The following is an 18,459-nucleotide window of genomic DNA, read 5'->3' as shown; positions in this document are numbered from 1 at the left end:
TTCGGTCCTCAGGTGCACGGAGAGAAAGCAGCTAATTGAATGTGGAACTAGAAATAGAACGGAGTAATGAGACATGATGAGGCCGTGTTTCTGACTCCTGTCAGCACTTCAGCTTGTTTTCTCATATTAATGAGAGCGAAACATTTCACAAACTGACGCTGTAGCATCTTGTTAGGAATGCCAAAGAATGGCCGCGATAGCTGCTTGGTAAATGATCATTTATGATACCAAACACATGATATACAATTGTCATATGTTTCAGAATTCAAATAGCAAGTTGAACAATGTGAAATATATATAAACACCCCAGAAAATCCATTAACATGGGATAACATAGGCCACCAATTGGCAGACTCTCGTGGTGACTAATAATCTCCATATCAAGTTTTCAGCCCTGTGGGTCTGAGGTCGTGAACTCTCGCTTAGCTGACAAGAGCCGCTTTTGACCCTCAACCCTGAACCACGCAGCAGCCGGCAGGATCACGTCCGAAGGGAGATGGTGGCCTGACAATGATCGCTCTCCCCGGGCGTTACACTGTCACAACATACTTTCCAACAGATTATGTTTCCTCGAGGTCCTTATAAGCCCGTTTCAGTGCTTGAGTTTCTTCTACTTAAATGCAATTTGGTTGATCTTCAGTCTGTAACTGTTACTGCTATATTTGTAAATCTTAAGTTGCGGTCTTTGTGTTAAGCTATGGGCTACAATAGAAACACAATGTCAGCAATATGGTGGACATATTGTATACTTGGCACACATGAAAAGTGGGCTGTGACAAAGAATCTATTACTATAACGTGTCATGTTCGTATCCTGACTTTTGGATCTTCTCCTCCTCAGAAAACCGTCTCGGACTGATGCTCTTACTCAAAGGTTTAATTGTATAATAAGGGGCGGAGGTGGAGCGGGTCATCCACTAAACAGGAGGTCGGCGGTTCGATCCCAGTCTCCCCCATTCCGCTTGCTTAAGTGTCCTTGGGCAAGATACTGAACTCTGAATTGCACCTGACGGCTGTGTGGCCGTTGGTGAGTGACGTGTGATAGAGAAAGTGTTGCACTGTATGAGTGTGTGTGTGTGTGTGTGTGTGTGTGTGTGTGTGTGTGTGTGTGTGTGTGTGTGTGTGTGTGTGTGTGTGTGTGTGTGTGTGTGTATGTGGCAAAAATGTGAGCCATCATGAAGACTAGAAAAATAGAGAAATAGAGACCATTTACCATTTAGTGCATCAATCAGTGTAACCACAACCGATGCCTGGGACTCCAGGCCCCTTATCACAGCACTCTCTCTGTCTACATTCCACCACAGATGATATGAGCACAAATAATCAATCGGACCACACTGGAGTAAATAAACTTGAGCCGATACATCTGCAGCTGATCCACACAGCAGCCTTCAGGTGTGGCTCAAACCCAGTCGGATGAGAAACGCTCGGTGGGATTGTCTGATCCACGGGAGAAACCAATGTGGAGAGAGGATGAAGAGTGATGATGCTCTTTTCAAGCAAAGGAAATGAGGCTTATCTCAAGACAGGATTGTGAGGTGAAGCCAGACGACAGGGGGGGGGGGGGGGGGGGTCTCGTTTCAAAGCCTGTGGCGTGATTTGTGTATTGCAAAAAGGAGAAGTTTAGCCTCTGGCACAAATGTCTAGATATAAAACGCACAAAACCATCATGTAATCCATGTGTGTGAGGAAGCTGGTGTCAAAAAACAAGCAGGGGTCAGCCTCAGTCTGTGATGCGCAAAAAAAAACAGACACCACAAACGTCGCCTGGAAGTAAACCTGATCGACAGGATGAGATTGTGTTTTTTTTCGTTTTTTTTCACCTCTGGCAGTGCTGGCCCTCTCCGAGCGGCCGTCATGCGTTTACTTTCTTCCTCTAAATGCCAGCCACTGCGTCTGTCTGCACCAAAGAGGGAAAAACAACTCGCTGCTCAGAAGCGCTGACTGCACAGTCTGCACGCAGGAGGCAGAGACCGCAAGCACCGTGTCTCACGTTTTTTTTTACAACTGTAATGTAATGTAGCCGCCGAAACATGTCACAGATTACGCACGGATAAACGCGCAACCTCGGTAATCCCGACGCAGCTGCATGCATGCACCCCCCCCACAACCCCCCCTTCCTCCTCCTCCACCGCGACGCATCAGTTTTGGGTTTTGGCCACAACGCGAGAATTTCGGGCACCACACGCACCACGGCGTCGCAGAGGAATCGATGACATCATGTCTAAGGGGGGGGTAGTTTTGTGGGGGAAAAAAAGCAAAAAACAAAAAAAAACAGATGCTCGTGTGGCCTCCAGTTGCAGAGTTGGAGTATTGGACGCGGGGAGGAGGGAGGGGGGGAGAGGAGGAGCGGGGTGAAACGAGGCGACAGTGTGTGAGCGGCGAGACACACACACGCACGCACACGCACGCACACGCAAGCTTCCGGCTACTACCTGTCCCTCTTTGAACAAGTATATAGCCCTCCTCCTCCACCACACACACAAGCGCAATGGCGCACTGTGATAGAATAACACAGCGGTGCGTTTTCGGTGCAGATGTGGACAAACATCTGCACTGAAAACAACACAAGTATATATGTTTTTATTATATGTATCGTGTTCATTTATATACAACTTTATGTGTAAAGCGAAGGGTCCGTGTGATAGCGAACAGCCCGGTAGAGAGAGTGAGGAGGAGGCATCAGCTCGGTGCTGCTTCTCACTCCGGTCGTGTCCACAGCACCGGGTTACACCAGGTGACAGCCAGAGGAGAGCGGGTGGAGTTGGGAATGGATCGAGTAAGAGCAGCTGGAAACATGGTGCTTAGCGGGTTGTTTCTTTGGGAAGATTCAACTTTTAAGTTATTGCCTTACCTCCACACTTGTCCCATCTGAAAGATGTGCACGACGGTCTGCCAGAGCCAGACAGACAGGCGACAGCACCTGTCTCTCTGCAGACAGATCGTCGCCCTCCGGCTGCTCAGCCCCTCCACGGAGCCCAGCCCGCCCCCAGTGTAATCCTGCACAAACCACCTGAAGCTCAGGATCTGGACCAGCACCGAGGGCACCAGCACGAAGAACAGGGTCAGGCCTGACCACAGGAAGTGCTGCTGGTGGTAATAGTCGACGGCCAGCCACAGATCGGAGCCCACGTCCCAGAAGAAGACCAGCAGCGCCAGGATGATCCACAGGCAGTCCAGCCAGAGGCGCTGCTCCGGCGCTGGCCGCGGCGCGTCCCTCGCCTTCCCCTTCTCCCGGAGGTAGTGCAGGCAGGCGCTCCGGCAGCCCCAGTAGCAGGACGAGGTGTTGCAGCAGTGGCAGATGTGGAAGGAGCTGCTGTTGCGCGTGTCGTCCTCTCCCGTCCCCACCACCTCGTCCAGGTTGTGCAGCTGGGCGAAACCGGTGACGACCCCGCGACCATCGGATTTCGCTGCCATCTTTCCCTCTGATGTTCCCACCTCCTCCGGCTTCCGGGGTTCGTGACGACACTTCCCTGACACCTGTTTTGCACCCCGAATGTTGGAGCCATCTAGAAGCAGCGGGGTGTCAGCGCGCGGCGGGGGGTCTGTCTGTCGGCGGGTTGCGCCCCGGTGGCGGCGCCGCGGACGCAGCGCATCTTTCCTGGCGTCGCCTTCACTGCAGATGTGTCCTCACCTGGGCGACGAGAATCGAATCTACAAGTTTTTGCTCGGGATGATCCGTAACTCGTGCATCCAACTGTGCTCCACCAAGCCTTTTTTTTCACCTGTGCATTTCTCTCCTCCCCGTCTCTCCCCCCTTCTCTGCAGCTCTCCTCCAGCTGCGAGCTACGAGTCAGGAGCAGTCCGTCCCTGCACTGTCCCACGCCGACGTAACTCGCCCCCACCACCACCACTTCTCCTCTCTCTCTCTCTCTCTCTCTCTCTCTCTCTCTCTCTCTCTCTCTCTCTCTCTCTCACACACACACTCACTGTCTCTCCCCCTCAACTTGGTTGCCATCTAGTGTCTCGTTTGAAGCCCCCCTCCCCAACCCCGTTAAAAAGGGGAGTGCATGATGTAATGCAACTTTTCTCTTCACCAACAAGAGAAGTCACTCCTGGTGTTTAGCATCAGCCACAGTGACACAGGGTGGAGTCACTTTGGGAGGAAGAGGTGGGAACAAAATAAAGCATCATGCAAAGATTGTGTTGCTGTAAAGAATGGTTGGTGATCTTTGGGAAAGAAGTCAGGGTTGGAGGAGGGGAAGTTATTTGAGGTCTGTGTGTGTCCAGTCAAATCCCTTCAGGATGTTTGTCACTTTAGGAGAAGATGTGGCCCGTCAGGCCTCTTGTTGCCTGAGCAAAATAGAGCCTAATGTGGCCCAAATATCCCAAAACAAACGTGGACCTTTTATGGCAAACAAGCAGTGATCTAGGCAAGGTGTCATCTGGATGAGAACCTAAAGCGGCCCATGTCACAAATGGTGAATGTGGCCAAGACAGATTCGGGTCACCTTTGGTTGACAAGTGGTATTGCTATATGGCTTTTGTGGCCCAGAGCTGGCAGATAGGAGTGGACCACCAAATTGACATCATTCCATGCAGTCTGTGGACTGAAGGACAGTGTGGCAGTGTCGGCCAAATCTGGGCCAAAACCATTTTCCCACGTCAGTTTGTTTCAGTTTATTGTGCCAATTCATCCATTGTATCCTGACTCCCCTAACTCCCTTTCCATGGAACAGTCTCAAACATCTGGTGGTGATATATCTGAGAGAAATGTGTGTTCCTCGGGAAGGTTTCAGATTCTTTGTTGATATTTATTAAATCATCCATACATCCCCTCATCCATTCCTCCATCCATACACCTTTCATGACCTTAAAAATTACTCTTGGAACCATGTTTGAATGTGCACACCTAAATCTGTGACTCGGTCATCTTAAAACCACCTGAACAAGTGAATCAGGACCTTCGGGGTACGTTTTCAAACATATTTATTTTCTTCAATTTTGCGTAAACTTATTTGCGTAAACTTAATTTATTTTTGGTAATAGTCCTTTATATTTACCTTCATCAACCACGAAGAGTCTGCATGTTGCAAGTTATCAAACATACTGTGGCAATCATTACAGGCAACTTCTACACACCACACACAGAATTGATCTATAGGGGAATCTATAGCTCTCTGGAATGGTTGCTAAGAGACAAGTTAGGGTTCCTCTCCTTTCTGCGGCAGTTTTTTTCCCTTTTCCCGGCAGCAGCCGAGGGGCTAAGTGTTTTGCTGAAAAGTGACGCTCTCCCCTCGGGTAGCATGTGCAAAGCAAAGAGCTGGTGAGTCTGCTGCAGGTCCAACAACACTGTGATTAGACTGTGCCCACAGAGCTGCCATGCAGGGTCACATCCACCGTGATCCATTGATTGGATCATGTCCTGTTCCGCTCCGCCCGCCCTGGTCTGGAGTGTGGATTTTATGGGAGCTGTCCAGTTCTGAAGTAGTGCAGAACCTCTCTCTCTCTCTCTCTCTCTCTCTCTCTCTCTCTCTCTCTCTCTCTCTCTCTCTCTCTCTCTCTCTCTCTCTCTCTCTCTCTCTCTCTCTCTCTTTTACACGCACGTATACAATATAAGAATATGATACACTCATCAGGGGTAGGAAGTATCAAGTACATTTACTCAAAACCGTACCTTCTAGCACACTTTTAGTACTTTCATTTTATGCTTCTTTATAATTGTGTTCCTTTTATACAATCTGACTTAGTTCAATTTCAGAGTAAGATTAAACAAAAACAAAAAAAACATGATATGATTTAAAAAATTAGCAAGATTGAAACAGTTGCTTCCAATCTTTCTCCGGAGAGAATGCTGATACATGTTTCTTTCTTTTTGTGGTATTATTCAGGGGGAGTTTTTCTTAACGTGGATGGAGGGCCTAGGGATAGAGAATGCTGTTGACTCAACAGATTGTAGGGCCCTGTAAATTCACTGTATAACTGTGTATGAATACATTTACATGCTTTGATTGAATAAATAATAAATACACAGACTTACAATACAATTAATACAACTTTACACTTCACAACTGTAAACTTTGATGGGACAATATTGTAAACCTGAGTGACGCGTCTCAAAATTATATGCAGGTATAAACAAGTATAAACACCTTGTACGCATCAAAAGTTTTTAGTTTGCCTTTTAAGACCGAAACTTGTCATGGTGAATTCCTATATCTTGGTTGGTGAGCAGTGGGTGAGGGCAGTCTTTTGTTTCAGAAATGCAGCAAAAGTCACTGTGATGCTGGATGAAAAGAATCAGGCCATAGCCGTTCCTCCGGGCTGCATAACTCAGAAAAAAAATCTTTAAAAGTGATCGAATGCGCACAAGAGAGTATGGTTATGTGCAAGGGACTGGCACATCATGAAACTAGTTTCAGTGGTAGCCTTGATTTTCATATCTTCCTCAGGGCTGTTAGGCCTGTGCTATGCCTTCTGAGCAGCAGAGCAGACACGGCTCTGTGCTGTTCACAGGAGATGGGAGGCAGTTTAACACAGACACGGCCCGCAGCAGTGAAAACAATCAAATCAAATGACATCAATGGAAATTATGAAGCGCTTTCTTTTAAAATAAATTTGTCACAGGCTGCATCACAGGCAAACAAAATGGCATTATTCATTTTAAACAAAAGAGAAACACATCACAGGCCTAATGTGAGTGTGTGAGAAAAGAGGGATGAAAGAAGACCTTAAAAGAAAACAGGAAAAACTCAGAGGGGCCCCCGAGGAAGTGATCAGCATAGAGGGAAGAGAGCCAGCTAAATAAATCAGATAGTTTGTGTGTGTGTGTGTGTGTGTGTGTGTGTGTGTGTGTGTGTGTGTGTGTGTGTGTGTGTGTGTGTGTGTGCGTGCGTGTGCGTGTACTACAACTGTGCCATCAATCCTACATCTAAGGAGCGAAACGTGGAGTTTGTGCATGTTCTCTTCCTCATTTGTGGATTTTACAGTGAAGAGAAACTGACTCGTGTTTCTGACGCTGGAAACAAGGAGATCACTAGAGGTTTGAAATTTGCTGAACACTAGAGACATCTCAAAGCGGTGTGGTGCGTACTAAACAACATTCAGCAGGTTATTGCTCCCGTCAAATCTCATCGGGGTGCCCTATGCAACACAGGTCATAAAAATCTAATGTTTTATTTCAACCCATGATGAGTGGTGAGTGAGTGTACTGCAATTGGCCAGAAACAGACAAGGCTTTTGACAGGTTACTAACACCTACAGCTGAGAAAAAACCCATGAAGCTAAAATAAATACTCATCAATTGATTATTAGTATCACATTCACTTGTGTTGCCAACTCCCTAATGTTAATCTCTATATTTCATCATTATGGCTGAGTCATGGCTGATCTGATTGGGTCAATGGACTGATTCCCCTCTTGTTACTGATTACTTTTAGAAATATAAAAAAAACAATTTGAACACAATGCATTGTTAAAAATGGGGTTTGAGTAAAAAGTACAGATATTTGATAAATTATAGTATATAAAAGAAAATAGTAGTGGTGTTGTGCCTGGAAATAAATGTATTTGGCTAAAGTACAGATACAGGAAGTACAGTAATGACGTAAATGTACTTTATTGCATAAATCCCTCAGGAAGATTTTAACATTTTCTTTTCCTCCTCTGGGGAGTGAGGTGTTAAATGCAGTCGATGTTAATGTCTCAGAAAAAACTCGGCCGAGCAATATTTAAAGGTTACAGAGAAAAAAAGGAAAAGAAAGGAAGAATATGACTATTACATACATTAGTCTGTAGCGCTTTTTCATTGAGGATCCCAGGGGAGCTATAGCTAATCCCAGCTGACATTGGGCGGGAGGTGGGGTACAGCCTGGACGGGTCGCCAGTGCATCACAGAGCCGACACACAGAAACAACCTATCACACTCACATTCACACCTACATATACAAACAATTTAGAGTCTAATCATTAAACTAACCATAATGTCTTTGGACTGTGGGAGGAAGCCACAGTACCCAGAGAAAACCCACCCAGACTCTGGGAGAACATGCAAACTCCAAAGACAAAGGTCCTGGCCTAGCAGGTTTGCACTCAGAACATTTTTGCTGAAAAAGACTGAGCTAACCACTGTTCCACCACATCAACCGATACAGCCAAATTCAAATAAAAAATCTCAACCAAAGGACTATATCGAGGGTTTTTTGGCAGTTTTCCTTACTTTTGTACCAACGTCAAAGTGCCATCAAAAAGTATATATGTCATATTTGGTATGAGACACTGCACCCACGTTAGAGTCATCATTATCTGGCATGACAGGCTGCTCTGATTCACTGGACATGCCCAAAATAAAACATAAAACCACATATAAATGGGAATTCAACAAGCATTCAGAGCAGGACGTTAAAGGCAGGGAATGAATCATGGATGAGATGTTGGATTTATTGGAGATTGGATGAAATGTTAGTGAGTAATGGTGTAGGTTTGGGTACACACAATAAGACTTACCAGAAATATCTTGTCTGTATAAGTAAAAGTTGAAACTATGATGTGCGGCAAGTGTGCGAGTACAGATTGACAGATGACTGGTTGTCAATCTCTATAAACCAAGGTTTGTGTCTGACAAGATTTATATGTTGCCCTGAATTCCTCCAAGACAGAGGATTAAGTTTTATCTCTTTAAATATTCAACTGCTGCCATAAAAGTTACCATTTCACTGCTGAAACTTTTACAGCAGAAATAAGAAACAAACTCAACTTCACCAGCACCAACACATTTGTCTCAGGATCCTGTTAAATAAAACATGGGCTTGAGGTAACTTTATCATTTCCTGCGTTGGGCTGTGAAGTGAATATCTGCTTTGAAAGCCATTTTTTTTGTATCCCCTCATATTCTTTCAAACAAAAAAAGCAACAGCAAAGCAGATTTTTCTGAGACGAAGGGCAGTTATTTGGTTTGTAAAGCAACGCTGGGTTTCACATTCAATTGAGCTCCTGTTGTCTCTCGGTGACGTGGGGCTCGAGCTGGAGGGGCCCGGAGCAAACCATCTATTGTGAAGTCCAGACAGGCTGCAAGTGAAGCAAAAACTGTGCTGATATGCAATACATCACACAGACATACAGGCACACACACACACACAAACACACAGTCTTGACAAATATGTGTTTAATACAGACAGGAACGCTATAGCCTCCTCCAAGCCATTTGCCCTTCCTTTTCTTATCATGTGCTTAGTGAGCAGGCCTCCTCCCTGTCCCCAACAGCTTTTCCCCATACTGCACCCACATTTTTAAGAATAAACACAAATGCTATTATTAGGGATTCAAGCTATAATGCAATCTCTATGTTTGTTCTGTGCTTTCTGTTCGCCTTGATTATTCTATCAATGTTTACAAAGCAGGAAAGTGCATTTTAGGCCTGTCTTAGTCTAAATAACAATCCTCCATCACCGGGTTGAATCCCGTTTACCCCTTGAACCCTCTCTGAAATGTTGTGTATTGCAACAAGAACACCCACTCTTTCTTTTTACCTGACCGACACAAGCTTTTTTTTCTCACAATCATGCGGAATGTATCCTAGTCCAGACAAGAAATCCAGATATTGGATTTGAACAACAGGTCCCTGCAGTCGAGCGACTCAAAAATGGTCCAATGTGACCCCCTAGTGGCACAAACACGTTTCATACACAGCAGGCGATGGATGCGATTTAATAAAGCACATCACTTCTTCAAATAACTGGTGAAGGTGTGTATGAAATAATGGCATCTGTAGTATTGATTAAAATATATATATAATAAAAAAAAATTATTGTAGGAGATTGGACAACATATTCATAAACATTCGTATCGCATCTTAAGGTCTTCTAGCCCACTATTAATTATAACTATACGCGTATTTGATTTACATTAAGAAAACACACATAATTAGATGTTAAAGTACTTTTTCTCCATTTGTTAACAAATTGTCCGGATCCACACTTCACGTCAGTTGTTTCCACTCGGAATGTTTTTGTGAACGTACCAGCCTCGCCCGACAACCACAACAAACGTAAAGCTCATCGGGTAAATTCTCAATAGATCGTTTTAGCATTATGTAAAAACTTACATATTTGTGCGGCCCATTTCCCCCTCGTATGGTGTTAACATTTTGACACATTTTTTTAAATGACGTAGACTGTTTCTGCGGCTATTTATTACGCCTTCTGTCAGGGCTAGCTTGCTAGCTAACGTTAGCCACTTCATTTCCTGGGTCAAGCTAACTGCGGCTAGCTGACGGACATTGTATTTTTGATTTAATTCGAGTTGACATCGACTCCCACTGTATTTGTTTAGCTCGGTATGACGTGTGTCATTCTGTGTCAGCAGCAGTGGCCTCAGCTAAGTGGCTAGCAGCTGGTGGCGTTGTGCTAATGTGTCGGTCTCCTTCCTCAGGTCATGGAGTTTGCAGAGCTGATAAAAACCCCCCGGGTGGACGGGGTGGTCCTGCACCGGCCCTTCATGCCCACCGTGGAGGGGACCCTGTGTCTGACTGGTCACCACCTCATTCTCTCCTCCAGGCAGGACAACACGGAGGAGCTGTGGCTGCTCCACTCCAACATAGACTCCACAGAGAAGAGGTGATGGGCTTCTGGTTCACACTGTTGTCCTTCAAACCGCTTCCAGACACTGTCAATGTCCCTCTGCAGCTTCATTAGTTGTTCACACAAAGATGCAGACTATTAAAAATTAGATGTACTGTGAATAATTGCATCGTGAGGCCTCTTTATAAAAGACTATATGATAAAAAAAACCCAAAGGAGGAAATTGTCTGTGGTTAAGCCTCACATTTCAGGGCCATCTCGTGTTCATGCATGCACCAGTTCTGAGCGACTCACCGCTATTATGAATTTTCTTTATTGCTCCAATTTATTACAGTGAATAGAGGCTCTGAAACTGTGTTGACAGGAAGTTTGAATCTGACTCTTCACTTCAGAGATTTCCACAAGCTGACATTTGATCGTGTGTGGTAGAGGAGGGTGGAGAGATGTAAACCACACTGAGCATTAAATGTTGCCTGATCAAGCAACATGCAATCCACTATTAAGATACATTTTAACACTACTAGACTCTTCTGGTTATACATTTTGTCAAGTCATGACATTATATAGTTTGGTTTTACAAGGCAAGTTTGATATTACAGTAGTTAACCCAAATGGTCAACTGATAGTTTTTCCGTGTCGGCCGGTGCTGACCAGCTATTGTCCTTGTGATGTAAATGTTGTCATCCACCCATGTCCAGTAGGGACACGTCTGGCTGCAGCCCGAAATTTGTGATCACACTGACTGTGTGTGTCAACTGCACATGCCTCAGCTGCAATATGTGAAGGGAATGTGGGATCAGGTAAACATGCTTGGAATGCCAGACCGATGCAGCCCCTCATTAGTATGAATGGAACGGTTGGCATCTACGTGAGGCTAAAACGAGTATGCACGGAATGTGGAGAGTGTCGGTATTTCACACTAGGGAATGTTTGCTTTGAGAAAACACTGAGCCTCTGTGTCTCTCTTTTGATGTTGATGTCCTTGTGCTCACTCATTGAGACCTAATCTTCTCCTTCACTTTCAGATTTGTGGGTTCTCTAGGAACCATTATTGTCAAATGCAAAGACCTGAGGGTGATCCAGTTGGACATCCCCGGTATGGAGGAGTGTCTCAACGTTTCCAGCTCCATTGAGGTAAAAACAGCAGGCAGCACAGATGTGTACCTGTTTACGCCTCATTGTTTCCCGTTAATATTAGAAAGATTGGCCTGGTTTGAAATGTGTCTTAACCAATGTGACATCTTTATTCTCTACATCTCTAGGCCCTGTCCACACTTGATTCCCCACCCCTGATGTATCCTTACTTTTACCGGCCCATGTTTGAGGTCATAGAAGATGGCTGGAATTCTTTCCTTCCACAGAATGCCTTCAAAGATTTGGAGTCTATGGTATGTTCATGCATTGTGACAAAAGCTTTCACATTTCAATGTCCCAGAACTCTGTTTTACTAGCTCAATACCTAATATTCTTCTGCACATCCCTCTATCAGACTGATGAGTGGCGGTTGAGTGAAGTCAACAAGGACTTTACCGTGTGCCCGACATATCCCCCTCTAGTGGCGGTGCCCAAAGACATCGATGACGACACACTAAGAAAAGTAGCTACCTTTCGTCACAGTGGCCGCTTTCCAGTACTTAGCTATTACCATAAAAAGAATGGCATGGTAAGCACAAAGAAATCGACTTTATGTGATTCTGACTGTTTCTGTTGCTGAATATGTTTTGGGGATCTCATTTGTTTGACGGCTCAAATCACTTCCACTCTCAGGTGATGATGCGAGCAGGACAGCCTCTGACTGGAACCAATGGGCGGCGGTGTAAGGAAGACGAAAAGCTGATCAACGCCACTCTGCGGCCCGGAAAACGTGGCTACATCATCGACACGCGCACCATCAATATTGCTCAGCAGGCCAAAGCTCGAGGTGGAGGGTTTGAGTCTGAGGCTAACTACCCCCAGTGGAGGAGGATCCACAAGACCATTGAAAGGTGTGTGGTTGAATAGTAACTCATCTTTGCTCTGACTCCTTTAGGCCACTGTTGAAATTGTACATTTCAGACATCTCTTTAAGTTATTTGACACCTCTGTCATTTCCAGGGCTAATGTCCTCCAGGAGGGTCTGATTAAGCTGGTAGAAGCATGTAACGACCAGTCACACAGCATGGACCGCTGGTTAAGCAAACTGGAGGCTTCCAGTTGGCAGACTCATGTCAAGGAGATCCTCACCACTGCTTGTCTGGCTGCTCAGTGTATTGACAGGTCAGCAAACTAAGTTTGGTTTGTTTGTTGTACTAGTCCTGGACCAGTAAATTCCCAGATGACTATTCATCTGCTCTTGTACCTGGTGAACAAGAGCAGTCATTTTGTTTTCCTTATTTAAAATACTAGAATAGCAAGTGACACTGTGAGAAACTGTATTTTTGTTTCAGGGAGGGAGCATCGGTGCTCGTTCATGGTACAGAAGGGACAGACTCGACTCTGCAGGTGACGTCCTTGGCTCAGATCATCCTCGATCCAGCCTGCAGGACCATCAGAGGCTTCCAGGCCCTGGTGGAGCGAGAGTGGCTCCAGGTGAGATTCTCTGAACTTTAATGTACTGCACTCAAGGGCAATCTGTGAAGATTCTCCGTCATCCAGGTCATGGTATCTTTAGGCGTTGTGTACATAGTGTACATGGGCAAGAGGACTTTCTTGTTTCTAACTGACTAATGGGAGGTTTCAGGTATTTTAACTGTGGATCTGTATCTTCGTTGTGAGTCGTTATGTTAAACATGCAGCTCGTCGAAACCCCTTCCAGCTTGTGGTTCAAAGCAGAACAATCTTTTGTCACATTCTTTGAAATCCTTTTAGGCTTCAATAATAATGGGTAATTGAAAATCTCTGACATCGTAGAGAAATATATCGGTCCTCTGTGGAAGCCGCAATGCTGTAAAAAGCTCATCCAATTATTCTATTCTTCCCAGATGAAATGATTGGATGGTCTACCAGCCTCTTTTTGAAAAGAATCTAATCTAGATCTGTTAAATTACACATTTATTATCCTATTAGCTTAATTTAAGTAAAAAGTTCTCGTCAAGGCTTATGATCTTTCATTTAAGAATTGTTTATTTCCATAAAGATAGAAATGCAAAACTATCTTAAAAAATGTCAGCTTTCACTTTGACTTATTAATTCAGAGAACCAAGTAATTATACAGGGTTCACAATCTTTTTGTCACCGTGTACAATACAATTAGTTATGTTTCCAATTGTATTGATGATGAATATCTGCATTTGCTTAGAATGAGTTACTCAAATTTGAGCTCCCTGCTTAACAAAAGCTCATATTAATAGGTGTAATATTCTTCAAAATAGGTATGGGGATCAGTCCAGTCAGCATCTTTATGGTCTCTGCATTTCTTCCTATAATCCCTCTCACCTGTATGACCACCAGGCGGGTCACCCCTTCCAGCAGCGCTGTGCCCAGTCAGCCTACTCCAACAACAAGTCCCGCCAAGAGGCGCCTGTCTTCCTGCTCTTCCTGGACTGTGTGTGGCAGATCCTTCGCCAGTTCCCCTGCTCCTTTGAATTCAGCGAGAGTTTCCTGGTGCTGCTCTTCGAACACGCCTATGCTTCTCAGTTTGGTACTTTCCTGGGAAACAGTGCAGCCGAAAAGTGAGTCTGAAGTTTACTGAAGTTGCTACATATCAGCCATATGCTGTTGCTTTTGGTTCATTTTGTTTTTCTATATTTACACTCTGATCTGTGTTTCGACTCACTGTTACAAAACCCTTTCTTAGAGCAAAACTATCTCTGCCTGAGAAGACCGTGTCCCTGTGGTCATGGGTGAATCGGCCCCAGGAGCTGGAGCGTCTTACCTACCCGCTCTATGAAGCCAACAGTCTGGTGATCTGGCCCTCTGTGGCCCCTCAGAGCCTGCTGCTATGGGAAGGTACGATTCAAAAGACGTGCAATAAGTAAAAATGCCAGATTAACCACAGGATTCAGCAGTAACAATGAGGTGGGAAAAAGGAAGATTAAGTCTGTTGGAACAAATTTGGGGAGTCGAAATGTTTAAATATCACTTCTATTCCAATGCTGTATTCGAATGTGTATTTAAATCTATTTCTAAATATCTTTGCTCTGGCTGGGCCTCAGTGCTGATCTGCTGTAGCTGGCATATGTTGTCCACATGGCCACATGGGGAGTGTGTCTGTAGTGCGACGTGGCTGCTGCCGGCTCTGTCTTTATTTTGTTTTGTTTACACCATCACACAATAGTTCTCATGACATTGAGGGTTAGATTCGTGCTTTGAGCTTAAGCTTGTACTGAAGACAGGCTCAAACCTGAAACCAAGGGTGAGTAGGTCAGTAACTGACACTCACTGTCAGGATTAATGAGAGGGAAAACTGCTGTGGTCGTCTCATCTGTGATTACATCTTTGCTCAGACATTCTGATCTCTGACCAGACGGGGGCAGCATTCTTTTCACCATTTGCACCAGTGATAAACTTAATGATGCTGCACCAGTGTTACCAGTAAATACACAGTGCATTAGAAGTTGATCATCAAAGTTACATTTAGACTCACAGACATTCATACATTTTTATTTTAAATGGAAATTTGAAACTTTTGCAACAGAAAACCACCTGAGATGTCATAAACAACACGGTATGTGACAGTGTGACACGAAGAGGTGAAGCTCCCGTGTGGTCCATTTGGCTCATGTGACTTTTTTGATGGGAGGTTACACAGATGGGTTCCTCACTGACACCTGAGCTGGAGAGTGACTGTGGTGCTGGGTCACTGGTTCAGTTTAGTCAAATGCACACTAATCATAGTCCTGTGGCTCACTTTAAACTGGTTTGTAACATTCTCACATAATGCATTCTTACATTTGACACTTATTTACCACCCTTATATATAAATAAATACCTATTTTTCACCATTTAAAAATTCTGCAAACATAGGGGGTGGGGTACCTGCACATTGTGCAAAGTTAATGGTTGTGGAAAAAAAATCGGGAATTGTTTAGATTAGTTAATTTCAATTGTTAAGGATTTTGTGATAGTAAAAAAAAAGTTGATGCTGAAGATTTTGAAGCTCCTGTCAGCGGAAAGCATACAGGAAAAAAGTCGGGGGTGGGTTTAGGCGTACACACATTGGTGGGTCATTGGGTTCAGACGTTTCTGTGGTCAGGGGCCCCTTTCCTGCCCTAAAGCCGTGGAGTCACACCCTCATTCTATATGATGTGGAACGTAGGAAAGCTGACTGGAGCGCATGAGTGCAACAGAAAGGCTGCTAACACAGCGCTTTCATAGAGAGCGATGCACTGAAGCAGAATGAAGCAGAATAAAACTCTCTCCTGGATCAACTTAAAAGACCACAATGGAAGTTAAAACCTCTTGCTGTTGACACGGATGAGGATTTCATGGTGTTTACAAAAAAATTACTAGAATTCAAGCCACATATATTTCCTGAAATGTCTGTGCTGCACTTAGGGCACTCCTCTTCACCAACTACGTAGATCTCCCCCAGGAATACAGAAAACATATATAACTCTGACACATATAAGTCAATGTCTCATTTGTTCCTTTTAAGAAATAAATGATCTGTTACTGGGAAAATTAGGTGTTTATTAATTGTGAAACCCTGCCAGTAAAAACTGTCATACAGGGACACACTCCCTCCCCCAGCTCCCTCCCTCATGTGATGATATTTGTGCCAGATGCACCAAGTGAACTGAAATTGAACCTGCCATTTCAAATTCGCAGGTGCAAAATACAGAACAGCGAAATATTAGAGCTGGATAATTGGTTATTAATTAATAATGGCTATTTTAATATGAGTCATTGTTCATAAATAAACTTAACTGTATATGATTTTTCTTTTTTAATACTTTGGCCAAAGAGGTTATAATTTAATTTAGTCTGTCTGCCTGCAGGATTACACAAAAACTTCTAAAAGGATAATGGCAAAACTTGGTGGAAGGATGATATTATTACAAGTGTACAAGATTTTTGGTACAATATGGCGGCCGGCCACAGTCTAGATAATTAAAGGGAAACACTGTTTGACATGGCGTGGTGGCGAGAAAGGGCGTTAGTCTTGGCGGAGGTATGTATCCGCGAAACACCCAACGAGTTTCTTTGTGATTCTTTGTGATTACACAGATCGGTAAACAATATAACCAAGTAATTGAGATTTCCGTAATAGGTGAGATAAGGTGACATCCAAGCCTCAGTGAAAACATTTTATCTGCAAGTGTTTCATTGTCCTGGCTCCGTCCTCAGTGCTCAGGGTCATTTGAGCCATCGGCTATTATTGCGACACTGTGTTGTACATTTCTGTCATTCAGCACATCTCTGCAGTCACTCCTCTTTCCAGTGTAACAAAATACTCCCACCTATTACCACAGTCCATCCAAGTGTGTCTAGGAATTCATACTAATTTTGCTTTATATTTATCCCCTACGTTTACAGTAACTGCACACATCATGTGTGGGTTGGGCGTAATTTACACAATAGAAATGAAAGAAACCGCTTCTATGAAATAATGGTGTCTGTCATGATTACCAGCAGTGCTCTCCTCCTCTCTCGTAGGTGTGTTCCTTCGCTGGAACCGCTCCCCCAAGTGTTTGGACGAAGCCTATGAAGAAATGGTTCATATAATCGAATACAACAAGGAGCTGCAGAACAAAGTAAACAGCCTCCGCAGGCAGCTGGCCCAGTTGGAAACTGAAGATCCTCTGCTTCAAACACCATAGCGAGTGTGACAGAGACTGACGGAGGTAGAAAATGTAAAAAATATATACAAATATAAAAGCAGATGTGATTCAGTCTGGTTTTAGGCTTCTTGTGCTGATTGTTTTTACTTTTTGTCCCTGACCACATGAAAAAGGGAAGTGAAATAGACCCTACGACTCCACTAGGTGAACTCCTCTAAGCTGTAATTCTGGGAAATGACTGGAACATTGGGTCAGGAAAAGTTGTCTTTCCAAATAGACATTTTCTAGAAGTACTACTTTGTTTCTAATTTAGTTTTGTGTCCGTTGCATGCTAGTAAATAAACATCCACTCAAATTCTCCAGACATCTTCTTGCTGTATTTTGCTTGCGGGCTGGTAGGAAAGGTTGTTAGGAAAGAATGTGAGGAGCATCTGACTCGGACATTTACCTCCTTCGGAGATTCAGTGTATGTCTGAAAGTAGCTTCACTGACTTTCATTCACACACAGATATGTTGAGTGAGTGAGGCCTTTTAATCCCAAAACCTACACGTTAGACTCCTGACTGTTCATGGGCATTTATCTTGTCGAGGCAAGAGATACAGGGGCATTGGAAGGACAGTATGAGGGGTTCACTTCCGTCAGGCTATACATTTTTCTTCTAACCATCCTGTTGAATGTACATGCAGCTGAAGCACTGCAGAGTAACTATGGCAACATATAGGTTGCTGTAAAGCAGCATGTGGCTGCTACACGTTCAGATGATATAATAAGCGTAGGAAGGGTCAACACCCACTGTGCTTTACAATGAGATGCTTGTTTAATACGATGCTGAACAAAATATCCTGATTGTTGTACGTTTGTCTCATCATCACTTTGACATTCCAGTAGCATGAACACTGAGTTTACACAAACTAATAACATAGAAAGATTTATTTGATAAAACCTCACACCTTTGAAACGCCATTGTTTCCAATCTAATCAAGGATAATAGTAAACTACTGTAATATGTTTGAGAGGAAAATGTGGAAAACAAGGGTAGGTAGAGAACTGTTGTCATGGTTACGTCAACACGCCCCCTGATTATCAGCTGGTAATCACATGGAGATGTGTCTGCATCATGTGAGATGCTGTTTTAAAGAACACTTTATAGATTGGTTGCTAATATTATACAAACATGGTTGCGTTCGAATACATCGTTCATCAAATTGCATACCTGCTGTTTTGTGGTGTAATGTTCAAAG

General features: G+C 44.1%; 2 protein-coding genes across 2 annotated transcripts in view; one reads left to right on the top strand and one right to left on the bottom strand.

The window, feature by feature from the left end:
* The window catches only part of xkr6b (XK, Kell blood group complex subunit-related family, member 6b), a 41,275-nt gene extending 37,859 nt beyond the window's left edge, over positions 1-3,416 (bottom strand). Inside the window, exon 1 of the mRNA XM_061091835.1 lies at positions 2,854-3,416. Within this exon, the coding sequence (XP_060947818.1) occupies positions 2,854-3,416 (563 nt within the window). The remainder of the gene's footprint in view (positions 1-2,853) is intronic.
* A 6,545-nt stretch (positions 3,417-9,961) lies between these two features.
* Positions 9,962-17,575, top strand: mtmr9 (myotubularin related protein 9). Its single transcript, XM_061091076.1, has 11 exons — positions 9,962-9,998; positions 10,368-10,552; positions 11,542-11,650; positions 11,779-11,904; positions 12,006-12,179; positions 12,284-12,501; positions 12,611-12,772; positions 12,943-13,084; positions 13,946-14,166; positions 14,292-14,443; positions 17,093-17,575. Exons 2-11 carry the CDS (start codon positions 10,371-10,373, stop codon positions 17,254-17,256), a joined length of 1,650 nt encoding a protein of 549 aa, XP_060947059.1. The 5' UTR covers positions 9,962-9,998; positions 10,368-10,370; the 3' UTR covers positions 17,257-17,575.
* The last annotated feature ends 884 nt before the right edge of the window (positions 17,576-18,459 follow it).

The sequence above is a fragment of the Limanda limanda genome, chromosome 18 (assembly GCF_963576545.1).
Source record: "Limanda limanda chromosome 18, fLimLim1.1, whole genome shotgun sequence".
Taxonomy (NCBI): Eukaryota; Metazoa; Chordata; class Actinopteri; order Pleuronectiformes; family Pleuronectidae; genus Limanda; species Limanda limanda.
This window is presented reverse-complemented; position numbering and strand designations above follow the sequence as displayed.

Excerpts from the sequence above, each read along its gene's own strand:
- mtmr9 (XM_061091076.1), top strand. The coding sequence starts at position 10,371 with ATGGAGTTTGCAGAGCTGATAAAAACCCCCCGGGTGGACGGGGTGGTC. Across the intron at positions 10,553-11,541 it reads ATAGACTCCACAGAGAAGAG|ATTTGTGGGTTCTCTAGGAA; the intron begins GTGATGGGCTTC and ends CTTCACTTTCAG. Across the intron at positions 12,502-12,610 it reads ATCCACAAGACCATTGAAAG|GGCTAATGTCCTCCAGGAGG; the intron begins GTGTGTGGTTGA and ends TGTCATTTCCAG.